The 13,753-nt window shown below is 39.4% G+C and overlaps 1 protein-coding gene across 7 annotated transcripts in view; it reads left to right on the top strand.

The window, feature by feature from the left end:
* esrrga (estrogen-related receptor gamma a) overlaps positions 1-13,753 on the top strand; it is a 71,907-nt gene that overhangs the window by 8,775 nt on the left and 49,379 nt on the right. For 5 of the 7 annotated variants that reach the window (XM_026171471.2, XM_026171454.2, XM_026171462.2 and 2 more), the window contains exon 2: positions 2,278-2,436. In XM_026171471.2, the coding sequence (XP_026027256.2) occupies positions 2,278-2,436 (159 nt within the window). The other 2 variants (XM_026171515.2, XM_080299613.1) reach the window with 2 other exon arrangements.

Raw genomic sequence — 13,753 nt, 5'->3', positions numbered from 1 at the left:
CTTCATGCAGTCCGATTTCCATACAGCGCCTGTGGGCATACAATAAACGCTAAGGGTAATGTTGTAATATTGTTGCGGAGATACCGTCATTAAAAATAAAAGTAAATCACCTCGCCGTCTGGTTTTTAGATGTCAGAAGTGGCCCTCGTCTTCAGTCTTGCAACCCACAGCAAAGTATCTGGGGTACTTTGGTCACAGTGTTAGCACACACAGGTGGGCAAGGGAGAAAATATTAATTCAGAATGTAAGCGGGCGGATCGGGAGAAGGTGATCGAATTTTGCCGCAAACCTGAGTTACTTGTTCGGCCAGAAAGTTTTTGATTGATTATAATGGTTTATAATTCCCAGCACCACATGCACCTCATAGTGGATATACTTTAGTCCTTGGTGTCACACCAGAACCACTTCCCCCACCACCACCACCACCTCCACCCAAAAACAAAAAACAACAGAATTAATAGTTGGCTGTCTATATAGCATTGTGACACTGCAACCAAAGCCAATAAGTGTCTGAAGCAGCAGCAGCAGAAAGATATCGATTCCTTCTATTCACCAGAGTGGAACTAAAACCTACATATTACACACCCTGGCCCTCCACCTCTCACTGAGCCAACCCAGCTCTGTGGATGGATAGAGGGATGGCTGTCAGACAAGTCATTGGTCTGTCTACCTGCCTGTCTATGTGGCCCTCACATAAACAGGAACCCACAGCGGGGACAACATCTCACACTCAGACACACGTGCGTATGTGCCGGTTGTTTGTGTGGTAAACACGTGTCTATCAGTTTGCGACACATACCAACATCCTGCTCTGTTTACCGATACACTTTGCTGGAGGAAACACACACAAACAGGAGTGTCACGGTGTAAAAAAAATTTAAAGAAAGACCTGAAAAAGAAAGATTATTTTATTCATTGTCTTTTAACTTCGATGTGCTCCCTGATTTCTACTTTTACATGTTTGGGATGAAATTATTAGTTGGCTTCAGCTCTGTAATTCTTTGGCAAAGTTTTAATATTAAATCAATAATTAGTCTTAGGTTAATTGGGCTAGTATTAGCAGACGTGATTATTATAATCGCTCTCATTAAGCAAAAGCATAAATGCTCAAAAGCAAGCACCTCTTCAGATCTTTGCACTATTTTTGAAGGATTAATTTCTTACTATATGTTTTCTTTCATAGTTTACCAAATCTGAATTAGTATCTGTTTTTTCTAGATTTTATCCACCGGTAGGAAACTGCTTTTCCTTCCACTTCCCTCGCTTCATTTTCCCCCGATAGTTTAAAAGTAGGGCATTCAGATCATTTTATTACAAGCCCAGCCATGATGTAATTTTTTCTTTTCTTTTTTTTGCTTCTTTTCTTTTTTTTTAAATTGTTTTTGTAAGGGATGCTTTTGATTCTGTTGCCTGTGGTGACCTTATCACCCCAGCGACAACCCTGCTTCTGATGACGGCACTGGGTTTGATTGAAGGATGGCAGTTCTTCCTCTGATGCTTTTACTTTTATATTTCCTCCATTTAAAAAGGTTTTTTGAGGTTAAAACTGGTAAAACTCGGGGACAAAAGTCTCATGTACTAGTTTAAAATTCTGATCTGTCCCCTGTGCGTCTGTCTGAGAGCTTCTCATCTTTCTGCCTACTTGAGATGCTCTCTGCAAATTGCCCTATGTGTAAATCTTGGACCTTTCTTTGTGTATTTATGTTTTTTCTTTTCTGCCTCTCTCTGTCCTAACTCTGCAGTTGCATAAATCATAATAGTTTTTTTTCTTATGTTTACTGAGGGCTGAATGATTATGTGTGCCTGTTACTGTGCCCTTTCAAGCGCGCTCTGTAATTCAGTGGTCATCCACTTAATTGTAATTTTGTGTTGAAGATTTTTTTTGTTTTTCCATTTCATTTTTGTTTGCTTGTCACTGTGTTGAGCTGAAGAAAGTATTTTATTAAAACAATAAAATGAAAAAAGATTTTGTGTTTAGTTTAGTAGTGTTTTGTTTTCTACAGCGCTTTAACCTTATCAGATTCTGGTACTGAGAAAGCAGAAACACACAAAAATGTAACTTGTCACTGTTTCTATTTTTTTTTCCTAAGTTTTATTTTGTTATTTTACCATTGCCCCTGAACAACTGATTTCAGTGTCATCAGATAGTTTTTATGGCTTTTACGCAACACATAGGAGCCATGTCTCCGCTTTACAGTCCCACTTGCTGTTTTCCTACTTTTCTCTGTTGTATTGTCAGCGCCATCCTTATGTTTCTCACTTTGCTTCTGTCTACAGAATGAACTTATCGAAGGGGCCATTAGTGAACAGCAGCAGTGAAGATAACTCCAAGTCGTCTTATGGTAAATGCGGCGCTGGCGCCTGGAGAATGCACCAGAGCTACGATCCACTGGAGGCCAACCACATGAGAGACGCACATGCCCTCTACAACCCCAGGTAAGACAGACCGACAAGAAGACCACAGACACAAAAGAAGAAAGGGGGAATGACTTAAAAAGGGCAAAACAAAAGTGACTGAATCCATAAATCTACGTTGAGTTTTCTACAAAAGTCACACTTGACCTCTATAAACCTCGGAAGAAGAGAAAGAAAAGGCAAGCATTTGGAGACATCAAAAGCCCGTTTTTATTGGTCAGGATGTGTGCGTGTTTGAGACTATTTGGAGAGAACCAACTTTTCTCCACCATCTATTCAAATGTGGGGAGAACGGTTGTGTGCATGTGTGTCTTTCTTTGTGTATTTTTTTTAATTCATATGCCTTATCTGTTAAATTAGTTTGAAGTAATTTACATTTTTAACAACACTTTTTATGTTATCAGCTTTACAAACCATCTTCCGCTGTTTGTGTCACCAGTATTCTGTATTTTTATCTTTCTTTTTTTTTACCTGCCCTCTATCGGGTTCTTTAAATAATTGCCTATAAATCCAAGTTAAGGGTGATCTTCAGTGTCGTTTGGGATCAAGAAGAGGTTCCCCACGGTACGACCAAGCCTTTAATATCTACTCTTTTTTTATTTCAAATTTTGGGAAACCCCAACTCCCTACCCTTGGGAAAAAAATAATTCTCTTTTAAACGCCACAATATAGAAAACATACAAATCCACTGTAAACTATATGTTATGATTAAACAGTGCAACTAAAATGAGAATATTTTTTCCCTAGTATATATAGAGTATCACAAGGAATTTGGATTCAACTTGTGGCTCAAGGACACTTCAGTAGTGCAAATGCGTCGCAGTGCAGAGGCTTTAAATCACATCGTTTTGTTGAAGGACATTCTCTTTTACCATTACAATTATTCTCCATGCCATCTGTATGTGCAGTCAAACCTGAACGCATGAAAAGTTTCAACCAAAGTGAAATTTCACTTTAAAGTTCTCCAACAAAACCAGTTCTGACTTTCTGTTGTTCCGGGCAGGTTTTGCTGAGGCTGTCTTGCTTTATTTTTAGAGCTTATACTGTAAATATGCTTCTTGTTTTATGTTTAAACACAGGAAATGTGTGACGCATTAAATATAGACAAACGTTATCATATCCTTCCTCCTCCTCTTTTGAAAGTTTCTCGGGATAAGAGATAGCATGACATGCCCTGAAAGCGAACGTTTAACTGTAAGTATGCGCTTTCTATATAATTTATATAATTCAGGGGTATTGGACTAGTATAAACAAATAAGTATATTATTACTGTGTTTAGTGTTACTTGTTGTACATTATTTCACTTTAAAAACAGCTGAATATGTATTTAATTTAAATAGGCTATATTAGAACCTAGTGTAACCAAAAGTGGGTTTCCCAAACTTTGCCTGTCTGTTCTCCAGATCGTGGTTTCTCTCTCTGGATTTTGGACATTATGCTTCAAGATCTCACTGACTAACATGATTATCTTAAATGAACATTACTGTGATTTATTATGTTGTTATTATTGTTGTATTATTGCACATTCTTTAGGAACAATATTGATTAGTGCATTATTAGGGTCTTGTGAAGCCCTTTAATTTTAAATGCATGTGTGTGTGTGTTCCCGTGTGCGCTGTAGACTGGGAAGTTTTAGTCCAATAGGATTTCAGGGTTAGTCTGGGTCAAGCCAATTAGAGGTCTGGCAAGCCATTCTCACGCAGACCTTCGGCCAGTCACCAGGAGGAGTGTTAGTAGCACAATGTGAGTGTGTTGGCAGACAGTGAAGTCTGGTGATGAGAGGTGTAAAGGTTTGCCAGGGGCTATGGAGTCAGTCCGTGGCTTGAAGTCACACAGTACATTTGTACACATGGATAGAGACACACTAGGCTCCAAAATGGGGAGCATTATTTCGCTTCTATGGTTCAAAACTAACTGAAAATTATATTGTTATTGTGAATTCGGCTGCCGCAAATGTGCCAAGCCTACACAATGACATAACAGTATCCCCTAACTACGGGAGAGGATGGGGTGGGGGGCAGCACTGTGAAGTTAACAACTTGAGGATTTATCTCAAGACTTGTGCTGAACAAATACAATCTGGGGATTTGCAATTCTGTTAAATTTTTAGAATTTTATTTCTCCTGAAACCGAGCTCAGAGTAGTCCTTTCTCACGGCAGGTAGCCTAACTTACCATAAGAACGGTGTCCCTCCCAGTAAGACGTATCTGTGGGACAGGAATACCAGGACTCTAAATCTGAAGCACTTGAACTCAGCCATAATTCATTACCTGTTATAGTTTATTATTATTTATTCTTATGCATGTCCATCTGTGACAAACCAACACATCCAGTGAAAATAGTTTATTTTTAAAAAATGGCCTTAAAAAGCTAACACTAAATATTAAAGTACTAACACTAAATATTAAAGTACTAACACTAAATATTAAGGTAAAAGTCACCTTACCTCAGTTGAACCTTTACCCCTACACACACACACACACACACACACAAGTTTTCACTTACACAGTAAAAGGAACACATTTTCTTACACACATATGCACTATAAGATCACAGGAACACTTCCTTAGGATATCTGACCTCCAACTGTGTTGATGGGATTTGGCCGTAATTTATATGCACTCTCTCTCACACACACTTGCACAGACACACACTTGAACAGCACAGACACACCGAAAATGAAAGAAATCCAGGTTCGGAAGGGACAATATTTAGAAATGAATTTAAATGAATTTAGAATTATAGCAGTGTTTTTATTTTATCTCTTAGAATAACTTTTTTTTCATATCACAGATCTCTACAAAAAAAGCAAAGAAATAAATTTAATTTAATTTGAAGTTTTCTGGGGCCTTTTCTTGCATTAAAACTTTTTTGAATTCTAAAGAAATTTCTTAAATGCTTTTGGAGATCTGCAGTTTTCATTGGACAGCAACAATATTATTCCTCTTTTTATTTAGGCCATCAAACCATGGGAATGTGATTAATGTCAGGCAGCTAGAGTGCGCTTGAATACACACACACACTGTGCTGTAAACTGAGCCCAATGTAATCATAATGATAAAGCAGATTGCCTTAACACACAGATGGGCTTCCCAAAAGCTGTGTGTGTGTGTGTGTGTGTGTGTGTGTGTGTGTGTGTGTGTGTGTGTGTGTGTGTGTGTGTGTGTGTGCGTGAGTGCGTGTGTGTGTGTGTAAGTGTGGACAACGCTGATTGGATTGCAGATTTATAGAAGAGGATTACTGCAGGAGCAGAGAGAGAGACAGAGCGAGAGAGGGGAAAAGAGAGAGGGGGTTTCAGACACTCACCTCTCATTAACTTCCACCCTCTTCACCTCGACTCGCCCTATTCTCAATCAAGGACAAACATGCACATGTACACACACATAGATATACACATTTAAAATCTTGTTTAAGTGGAGCATGTCGTTCTTTATATTTACCAATGATATGCTGATTCAGTATTTAAATCTTAGTAATTTGCAAGAAGTTTCAAAAGTAAGAATCCTGCAGAATGCTGCAGCAAAAAGCATTACTGGGTAGTCATTTAAAAACAATACAGCCACATTTTAAAGAAAAAGGTTCTTAGTGACAAGATCAGAAAATGTCCCTTTTTTGTTGCAGTTCGCGAGATTTATGCCAGTTTTGAGCTTTGTATACCTATTATACTGAATGTAAAGTATATTCAAATACATGACATTTAAGGGAAAGACATTCATGAAGGTTCCAGATTAAAGGAAAATGGACAAAGGCGCAGTGTGAAGTGGACAGAAAGAAGCAGTCAGAGACAGACAGAGAGACAGAGATGGCGAAAGACAGTGGGCACTGCAGCAAACCTGATTATGACTGGATGTGAATTAGATTCCCTAACAGATGGTCCAGGAGCGAGACTGTAAGGTGCATCAGCCAGCAGTGAGGGGAGGAAGAGGGGGAGGATAGAGGGCATGGGTGGGAGAGAGGGAAGAACAGGCCAGGAGACTCTGAAGACGAGTGTCAACAGCAGCTTGTGGCAGGTCAAAATGGGCATTTACAGTGAAAAGAATCTTGTTTCACATTTTTATTTAGTGAATTTGGAGTCGGGTATTTCAAGTCTATCACTTTCTCTCTTTTTTGCAGTATAAATGAAGTAAAGTGATAATATACAGAAGTAAAAGTAATGAACTGGGAGAATCCTTAACAGTCATTGCATTTAGATATAAAGTAGTATTCCATGTGTAAGGTTAAATATAATCTGTCTAGATGTATTATTTGTGGAATATTGAAGTAAACATTGAAACGCACACGTTGGATGGTGCCTGCTTAGGATTGATTTTCTCTATTTTCACAGCTGCTGTGGATTATTGTACATATTCTGGCTCTGCTTCTCTCTCACACCCTATGATGGATAGGTGTAAATCATCACAATCCTGTAGTGACAGCCCAATTTCCCCAAATCTGATCTGCTTAAAGAATGCAGCTTTGACGCTCTACTCACTTGTGTCTCCTCTCCTCTCCTCTTCCACATTCCGTTTTCCCTTTTATTACACTTTTTTTCCCTTATTCCGTCTCAGATCGAGGACCATTTTACTTCACACACACATTCTCTCTCCCTACTTTTGCAGCACTGTGCTCTTTTCCCATCCCCTCCTTGCCTCTATCTCCCTTCCTCCCCTTCCTGTCTCACTGGCTCGTTCCTGTGTCACATTTGAAAGCCCTGTCATATTTACTAGAGTGAAAATCCTCTTTCACCATCTGCTTAATATAATGTGCTTTTAATCCGATGGGGCATATTTTGTTTTTAAACACTTTTTATTATACTTTTCCTCAATTTGATTTGATGTGGCGCCTTGCCCAGATCTCTGCCTGTCTCTGTATGAGAGAGAGAAAGCAGGAGAGCTGTACATCTCACTGTACGCTGATAGTTAAGTGTGCGCATGTGTGTTTGGGCGCGTGCTACAGTGCATGTGTGTTGGTGACAACAGCAAGTGTCAGTAAGTGTTTGGAAGGGCTGCTGCGCACCTAATGCTAAATGATAACACTGCTAATCCACACATGCACATAGAAAGAGAGAAGAATGCTAACCTTGATCAATGACCTTTCTTTTATAAAGGAGCCAGCCTACATTTCATAAAACTGACACTCCTGAGTAAAACATTCTCAATATCGATTGAACAAGCAGTGTGAATGTGTACGTTTATGCATTGAATTCATTTTATATATTGTTCAACTAATAAAATAACTATGCGCATATATGAGAGATATGCAATATCTCCTATAGACTTTACCCAGGAAGAGGATGTGTACAGTACTTTCTACTCTTCAGATTTCACAGCGCATAATATGAAATAAAAAAATAATAAAATACAACAACAGAACTTAAATAAACATCAAATTTTCAGTGATTTATGTATTAAATAAATATTTTTGATATGGTTAATCAGTGGCCCACTGTGCACTGTATGAAGTTGAGCCGTTTTAGAAATTTGAAGAACCTTTTTTACAGTAGACAACCATCCTTACAAATACAATGACATACAAAAGATAAAGGAGATGGAAAGGGAGCGAGAGAGGGGCAAACAGAAAGGTGAGGAGAGAGAGGGAGAAGGAGTGAGAGAGAGACACGGGAGACATGGTGACAGAGATAATGCCTGGCAGCAACATACTTATCAGCCAATGCTCCACAAGAAAATGACCTAAATCATCAAGATTCCCATCTGACACACACACACACACACACACACACACACACACACACACACACACACACACACACACACACACACACACACACACACACACACACACAAACACGAGTTAGTGGTGCACTGACTTCCATTGTTGCCCTGAACATGCTCCCCTTCTTTACATCTTTTTTTCATCTTTATATATAATAATAGACTGTATTTTATGCAGAGTACACACGACTCTGTATAAATCCCTTGAAATTTTGTCATTAAAGAAGTGAATAGACGAGAAACAAAAAGCACGAGGAGAGCGGATGGTGAACTGAAAGTCTGCACATTGATGATTGAAAACTGGTATTTATATGAGCAGACTCAACATGATGCTCCTGAAAAGTTTGCAGTTTGAAAAGTACATAATTCTTAATCAATGGAGAGAGGCTGAGAACACCCGGCGTGTTTTGCTTCCCAACGCTTCTCCAATCACATAGGGATGCGTGTGTTATTCTCTAGACTACAGCTTTAGACCCAGTAGAATATCTCTCTAAGTCTTTCTCGCTTTTTTGTAACACTGCGTGTGAACCATGTATTTGCATCCGTCGCATTTAGATTCATACTAGAATTCATAGTGTCTAAACTCTCACGCACACAATCACAGACACAGGAATATAGACACACACTTACACTTCCTTTCCTCTGCCAGTCTTTACAGCCCAACAGCCCATCGGGCAGAATGTGTTTTAGCCATTGTCAAATTGATTGTATGTAATCAGGGATTTATTCTGCAGCCAATGAACTGAATTACAGGTTTCCTGCCCTGACTAACACTGTAACAATTGATCTGCTCCCTGGTGTGTGTGTGTGTGTGTGTGTGTGTGTGTGTGTGTGTGTGTGTGTGTGTGTGTGTGTGTGTGTGTGTGTGTGTGTGTGTGTGTGTGTGTGTGTACATCTTGTGTGACAGGATAGAGAGACGGACAAGAAATGATAGGGGGTGTTTGTGTGTGAGAAGTAGAAACGACGACAGAGAGAGATTGAGACCTAAAAGGAGCAAAAAGGAGAGGGGAAAGAGCCCAGTAGGAGGGAGAGTGGTTTAGATTGACTGTCGCTGTTGGAGTTTTTATTTTGTCTTTTATTCATTTTTGTCACTGAAAACAACTATAATCACCCACACACTGTGATTCCACACACATAAACCCACACTGAAACAACGCATAGCTTTTTTTTTTCTGAGCTCTATTTCGCTGCTTTTAAACTATGCAGTTATCTTGCAGAATGCACAACATAAAACACAGGTTCAACGTTAGACTCACAGGATTTTGCTGTATGTACGTGACCGATACATGATTTCAGCCACCACAAAGCAAAAAGTGGACGTGTCATTGCTTGTAATTGCATAAGAGTGGTCACCTACGTCTTTGAAATTGCTGTGTGCAATTGTTGTGTTCCTATTTTTGCGAAAACATATTCACTACTGTATCAAACTAACTGACATGGAGTTCAACAACCCTCCAAAGATAGGAGACTGTTTAAAATAGAGAGAGAGAAAGAAAAACAAACTGAACAGTATAAGTGTTGAAAAAGCAATTCAATATATTGATGAAATCATTCTATTCATTTGACTATGACAATGTAAATGTAAATGCTTTTTGCTCCTGTTCCCCTCCTTACTCCATTCTTTAATTCAATGTATTTTCTTTTATGTCTTCCACTCTTCCTTCACTTCCTCTCCCTCCCAAAGCATTGCTGGTATCATCTAGATAGAATTGTGTAAGGTTTTCTCTCACTGTTTTTTTTCCCCTTTTTGCTTATTGGACTGTGTGTTCTTATCAGCATTGAGAGCACAATGCTTGGTGTGATGGAAAGGTATTAGCCAAGCCGAGGTAGCTACATTGTCAGCACTTCTTCCTGCTCTGTCTCTGTTGCTCCCACTTCTTCTTCTCTGTTTCTCTCTCCGCTTCTTCTGCTCTTCTTATTTTTAGCTGGGGTTTTTTTGCTTTTTATTTTTTGGAGATATGTTTTGTAAGCAGTAAGGCAGTGAAAGCCATCACATCTTTACACCATCCGAAGCCAAAGTTTGGCAACGTATAATTAAATGCAGCTTTGTCATTTTAAATTCCCATGACACTTGTTATGGTAATACTTTTACTAAGTAATGCTATTTCGGAGATCCGGCCCTTTAGAAACATTGACAGAAGAGCCCAGGGCAAGCAAAATAAGCAACCAGACAATCAGAGAAGTTATCAACAAACTGAGAGTTATCTGATTTGGTAGTGACAAGCCGATGTTAGTTCTCTTCTCTTCTTTTCTCTTCTCTTCTCTTCTTTTCTCTTCTCTTCTCTTCTCTTCTCTTCTCTTCTCTTCTCTTCTCTTCTCTTCTCTTCTGCTATTATGATCCTCAGCCCAGTAGGGGTGGGTGAAAACAATTTAGAGTTGTTTGAGGATCAGTTTGTGTTTATGGCTGCCATCTAGCGAGGTAGTTGTTCAAAGATTGTATATAATAAAGCAGTGCAAGTGCACACAGAAACACAGACTAAAGGAGCGCACAGCAAACAGCACAGAGCGAGGCAGAGAGTAGTTTCTCTAATACGATGATTGTATGTTTGTCCCCGCCAGTTGTCAGGCCACTGCATCACCCTACCACTGTAATGACAGCTTGTCATACTAAAGTGGCCCACCTTCTTTCAAAACACACAAAAAAGCATTTCTTTCTTCTTTCTTCCTTTCTTCCTTTCCTCCCCATGCCTCCACATATTCATCTTTTATGAGTAACTGTGCCTTCCTTCAAGTGAGAAATGAAAAAAAGAAATAGGCCTGAAAAGAGAGAGAAAATGACAGGGATCGACTTGGAAATGGATACAAGCAAAGGCGGTCATTTGTGTGTGTGTGTGTGTGTGTGTGTGTGTGTGTGTGTGTGTGTGTGTGTGTGTGTGTGTGTGTGTGTGTGTGTGTGTGTGTGTGTGTGTGTGCTGGTGTGGTCTCCCTCAATAAGAGACACCTAAATAGAATATTCAGTGTCTGCAAGAACTAAGCAGCGACTTTGGCCGCTTTAAAAATGGCCAGTTTTATAATTTGCATTACTGCTAAAATATAAACCTAAATAAATCCGCTCAACCTCATTTGCTAATCTTTTTTGTTTGTTTGTTTGTTTACTGTTGCATTAAAAAAACATTGGTACCATAGCCATTTCCCTAAAATTATACAAAATATACAAAAAATACATTAAATGCAGTAAGTTTGTTAGTGCAAAGTGATTATTTTATGCTATAAGATATACTGCTTCTTTTTTGCCGTACATGATACATAGTGCTGTTCAATATAGAGCAATCAGCTTATGTGCTAATTACTTGACTATATTTGTAACTGTGTAGGTTTCAATATCACGAGCATCAAAATCTTAAAGATGGCAAAAAGAGAATGACGTTAAAACCGTATTCTTTAACGGAACTGAGCAGAACCGTTAATACCAAAATGTGATTACTTTGCTTCCTTGTGTTTTACTGTTATCATCTCATAAAACACTGCTTACATCTTTAAGCCTTGTCTGAATAAAGGCAAAGAACGGCAAACACATTCGAGCTGTTTCCATTTTATTTACATTTCTTTAAACACCTAAAAACCTAAAGAATTGATTAAAAAGAGACCCAACCCCTTCTCTCTCTTCACACTCATCTGAAGAGCAGACAAGCACAATAAGACTGCTCTTTCAGCACTGAGCCATCGCTACATAGCACCATAATTATACTGATAACATACATACATAAATGCATTCAACCTCTCGCTCGGCACAGCGCACTGGCTGTGATTTCTTAATCTTCTTTCCTCTTCTCCTCTCCTCTGCATGCGTGTCTTCTTTTTTTATTCTTTTTTATTCCTCCCCCTTCGACTGCCATTATTTTTCATTTATAAGCACAGTTAGAGAGCGCGAGAGAGCACTGAGGGAAAAAACGACGAGATAGAGGGAAAAGGGGGAGAAGAAACTGGAATGGAGAACGGAAAGATAGATAGATGAGAATTTGAGAGAGAAGGAAAAAAGCGCCTGAGATCTTTTGGCACTTAAACTCTTTCGCTTAATGGTACTCAGAGGGATTGACGGTCAAAAGGAGGGGCCACAAAAGAGCATAAAGAGTGAGAAAGGAGAGATTAAATCATCACCATCACATCATCTACTTAAATGGTTCTACTCTCTTTTTCTGTCACCACTGTTTTTCATCCCATAGACACAGAACATAGACATCCTCTTGCGATCTCTTTCCTTTCCATTTACACTTTTTTCTGTACCACCTGATACTGTCTGTGCTTCTGCCTTTCCTTCTATATGTCTCCATAGACTCTCTTTCTATCCCTAATTTTCTCTTCCTTGATTTGTGTCCAAACCTTTCTCACAATGTCAGCCTCTTTCCAAACTGAAGGCCCAACTTAGCATCCGATAAATGGATTTATAGACACTGGTGAATACCGCAAACCCACGATAAATGGAGTCACTGAATTAAAAGAACCTCCAGCAAGGGTTTAATATATGATGAAAAAGGTGAAAAGGCCAAAGCATTCTATATCATAAATGTCAATTCACATTTGAACGCGAAAATTTCAGGGGAAAAGAGTGTTTCCTACATTACAATGCGTTTGCAGGTTTTTTGCAGGCCTTCTTTCTGCATATCAGTCATGTTAAAGCTGAGATGCAAATTAAAAGAAAAGGTGTTGTTTGTCAGTAGACAATCATCAGTCACTGCAGTCCTGCAACTACTCTTTTTTCCCCATTCTGTCTGTCTTTTGCATTAGCTGTCTGCCTGTCTGCCTTTCTGTTTTCCTGTCTATATCCATTCTTCATTCCCCCACCTGAACAGCTCCCCATTCTCCAACCAGGCACTGTCTGTGTTTTATGGGTCCCTGTAGAACGGGGATCTTTTACAGGCCGACTGGACTTTAGAAGCCCCTCGTTTAGCAGCATCCTGCCTTAATTAAAAACCCCTTTTGTGCTTTCTGCCTTTAACAATGAAAGGGGAGAGAGAAAGGAGGGAGGGCAGGGTTAGAGAGACAGAGAGTAGTAATGCGTAGAGGAAGAGAAAGAGAGACAGTCAGAGATGGGAGTGAATAGAAAGTGATAGGGAGAGAGGCAGATAGATAGTAAGGTAGACAAAGGGAAGGATGGAGAGATATGGACAGAGAGAAGATAGCCGTTAATTACAACTGCCATTAACAAGACACCAGCCTCCTTAGGGAGTGGAAGAAGGAAAAGCAGGAGAGGAAGGAGGGAGATACGAAGGGAAGGAGAATGTAAGAATAGTACTACAGTGATAGTCTGGCTCTGATTAGTGAGTTTTATTTAATACATACAAAATATGCATACATTTATTGTTTTGCATCGCGCAGCTTTTAGTAACTTTTTAGACTGTAAGCTGTGCTTGAATATGACAATGTATGTCTCTTTGTGTATGTGCTGTCTTTGGGATGACTGAGCAGCAGAGGAGCTGCTTACTGATTACCTTCATGTAGAACACGCTGCTATTGACTGGAGGGTGACGGATGATCTTGGCCCCGTGGATGGGGATGTGTTTGTGGTACTCTAGATGCCGCTCCGCTACTCTCATGAATGTGGTTTTCCCCAATGAACCACAATATATTTGTGTCATTAAATATTGCTGAATATGACTTTACATTTCTCCCTTCCCCTATGCAGTGCC

This window comes from Astatotilapia calliptera, chromosome 1 (assembly GCF_964374335.1).
Source record: "Astatotilapia calliptera chromosome 1, fAstCal68.1, whole genome shotgun sequence".
Classification (NCBI taxonomy): Eukaryota; Metazoa; Chordata; class Actinopteri; order Cichliformes; family Cichlidae; genus Astatotilapia; species Astatotilapia calliptera.
Note: the sequence above shows the minus strand (reverse complement) of the source record. Positions and strands in the feature narration are given on the sequence as shown.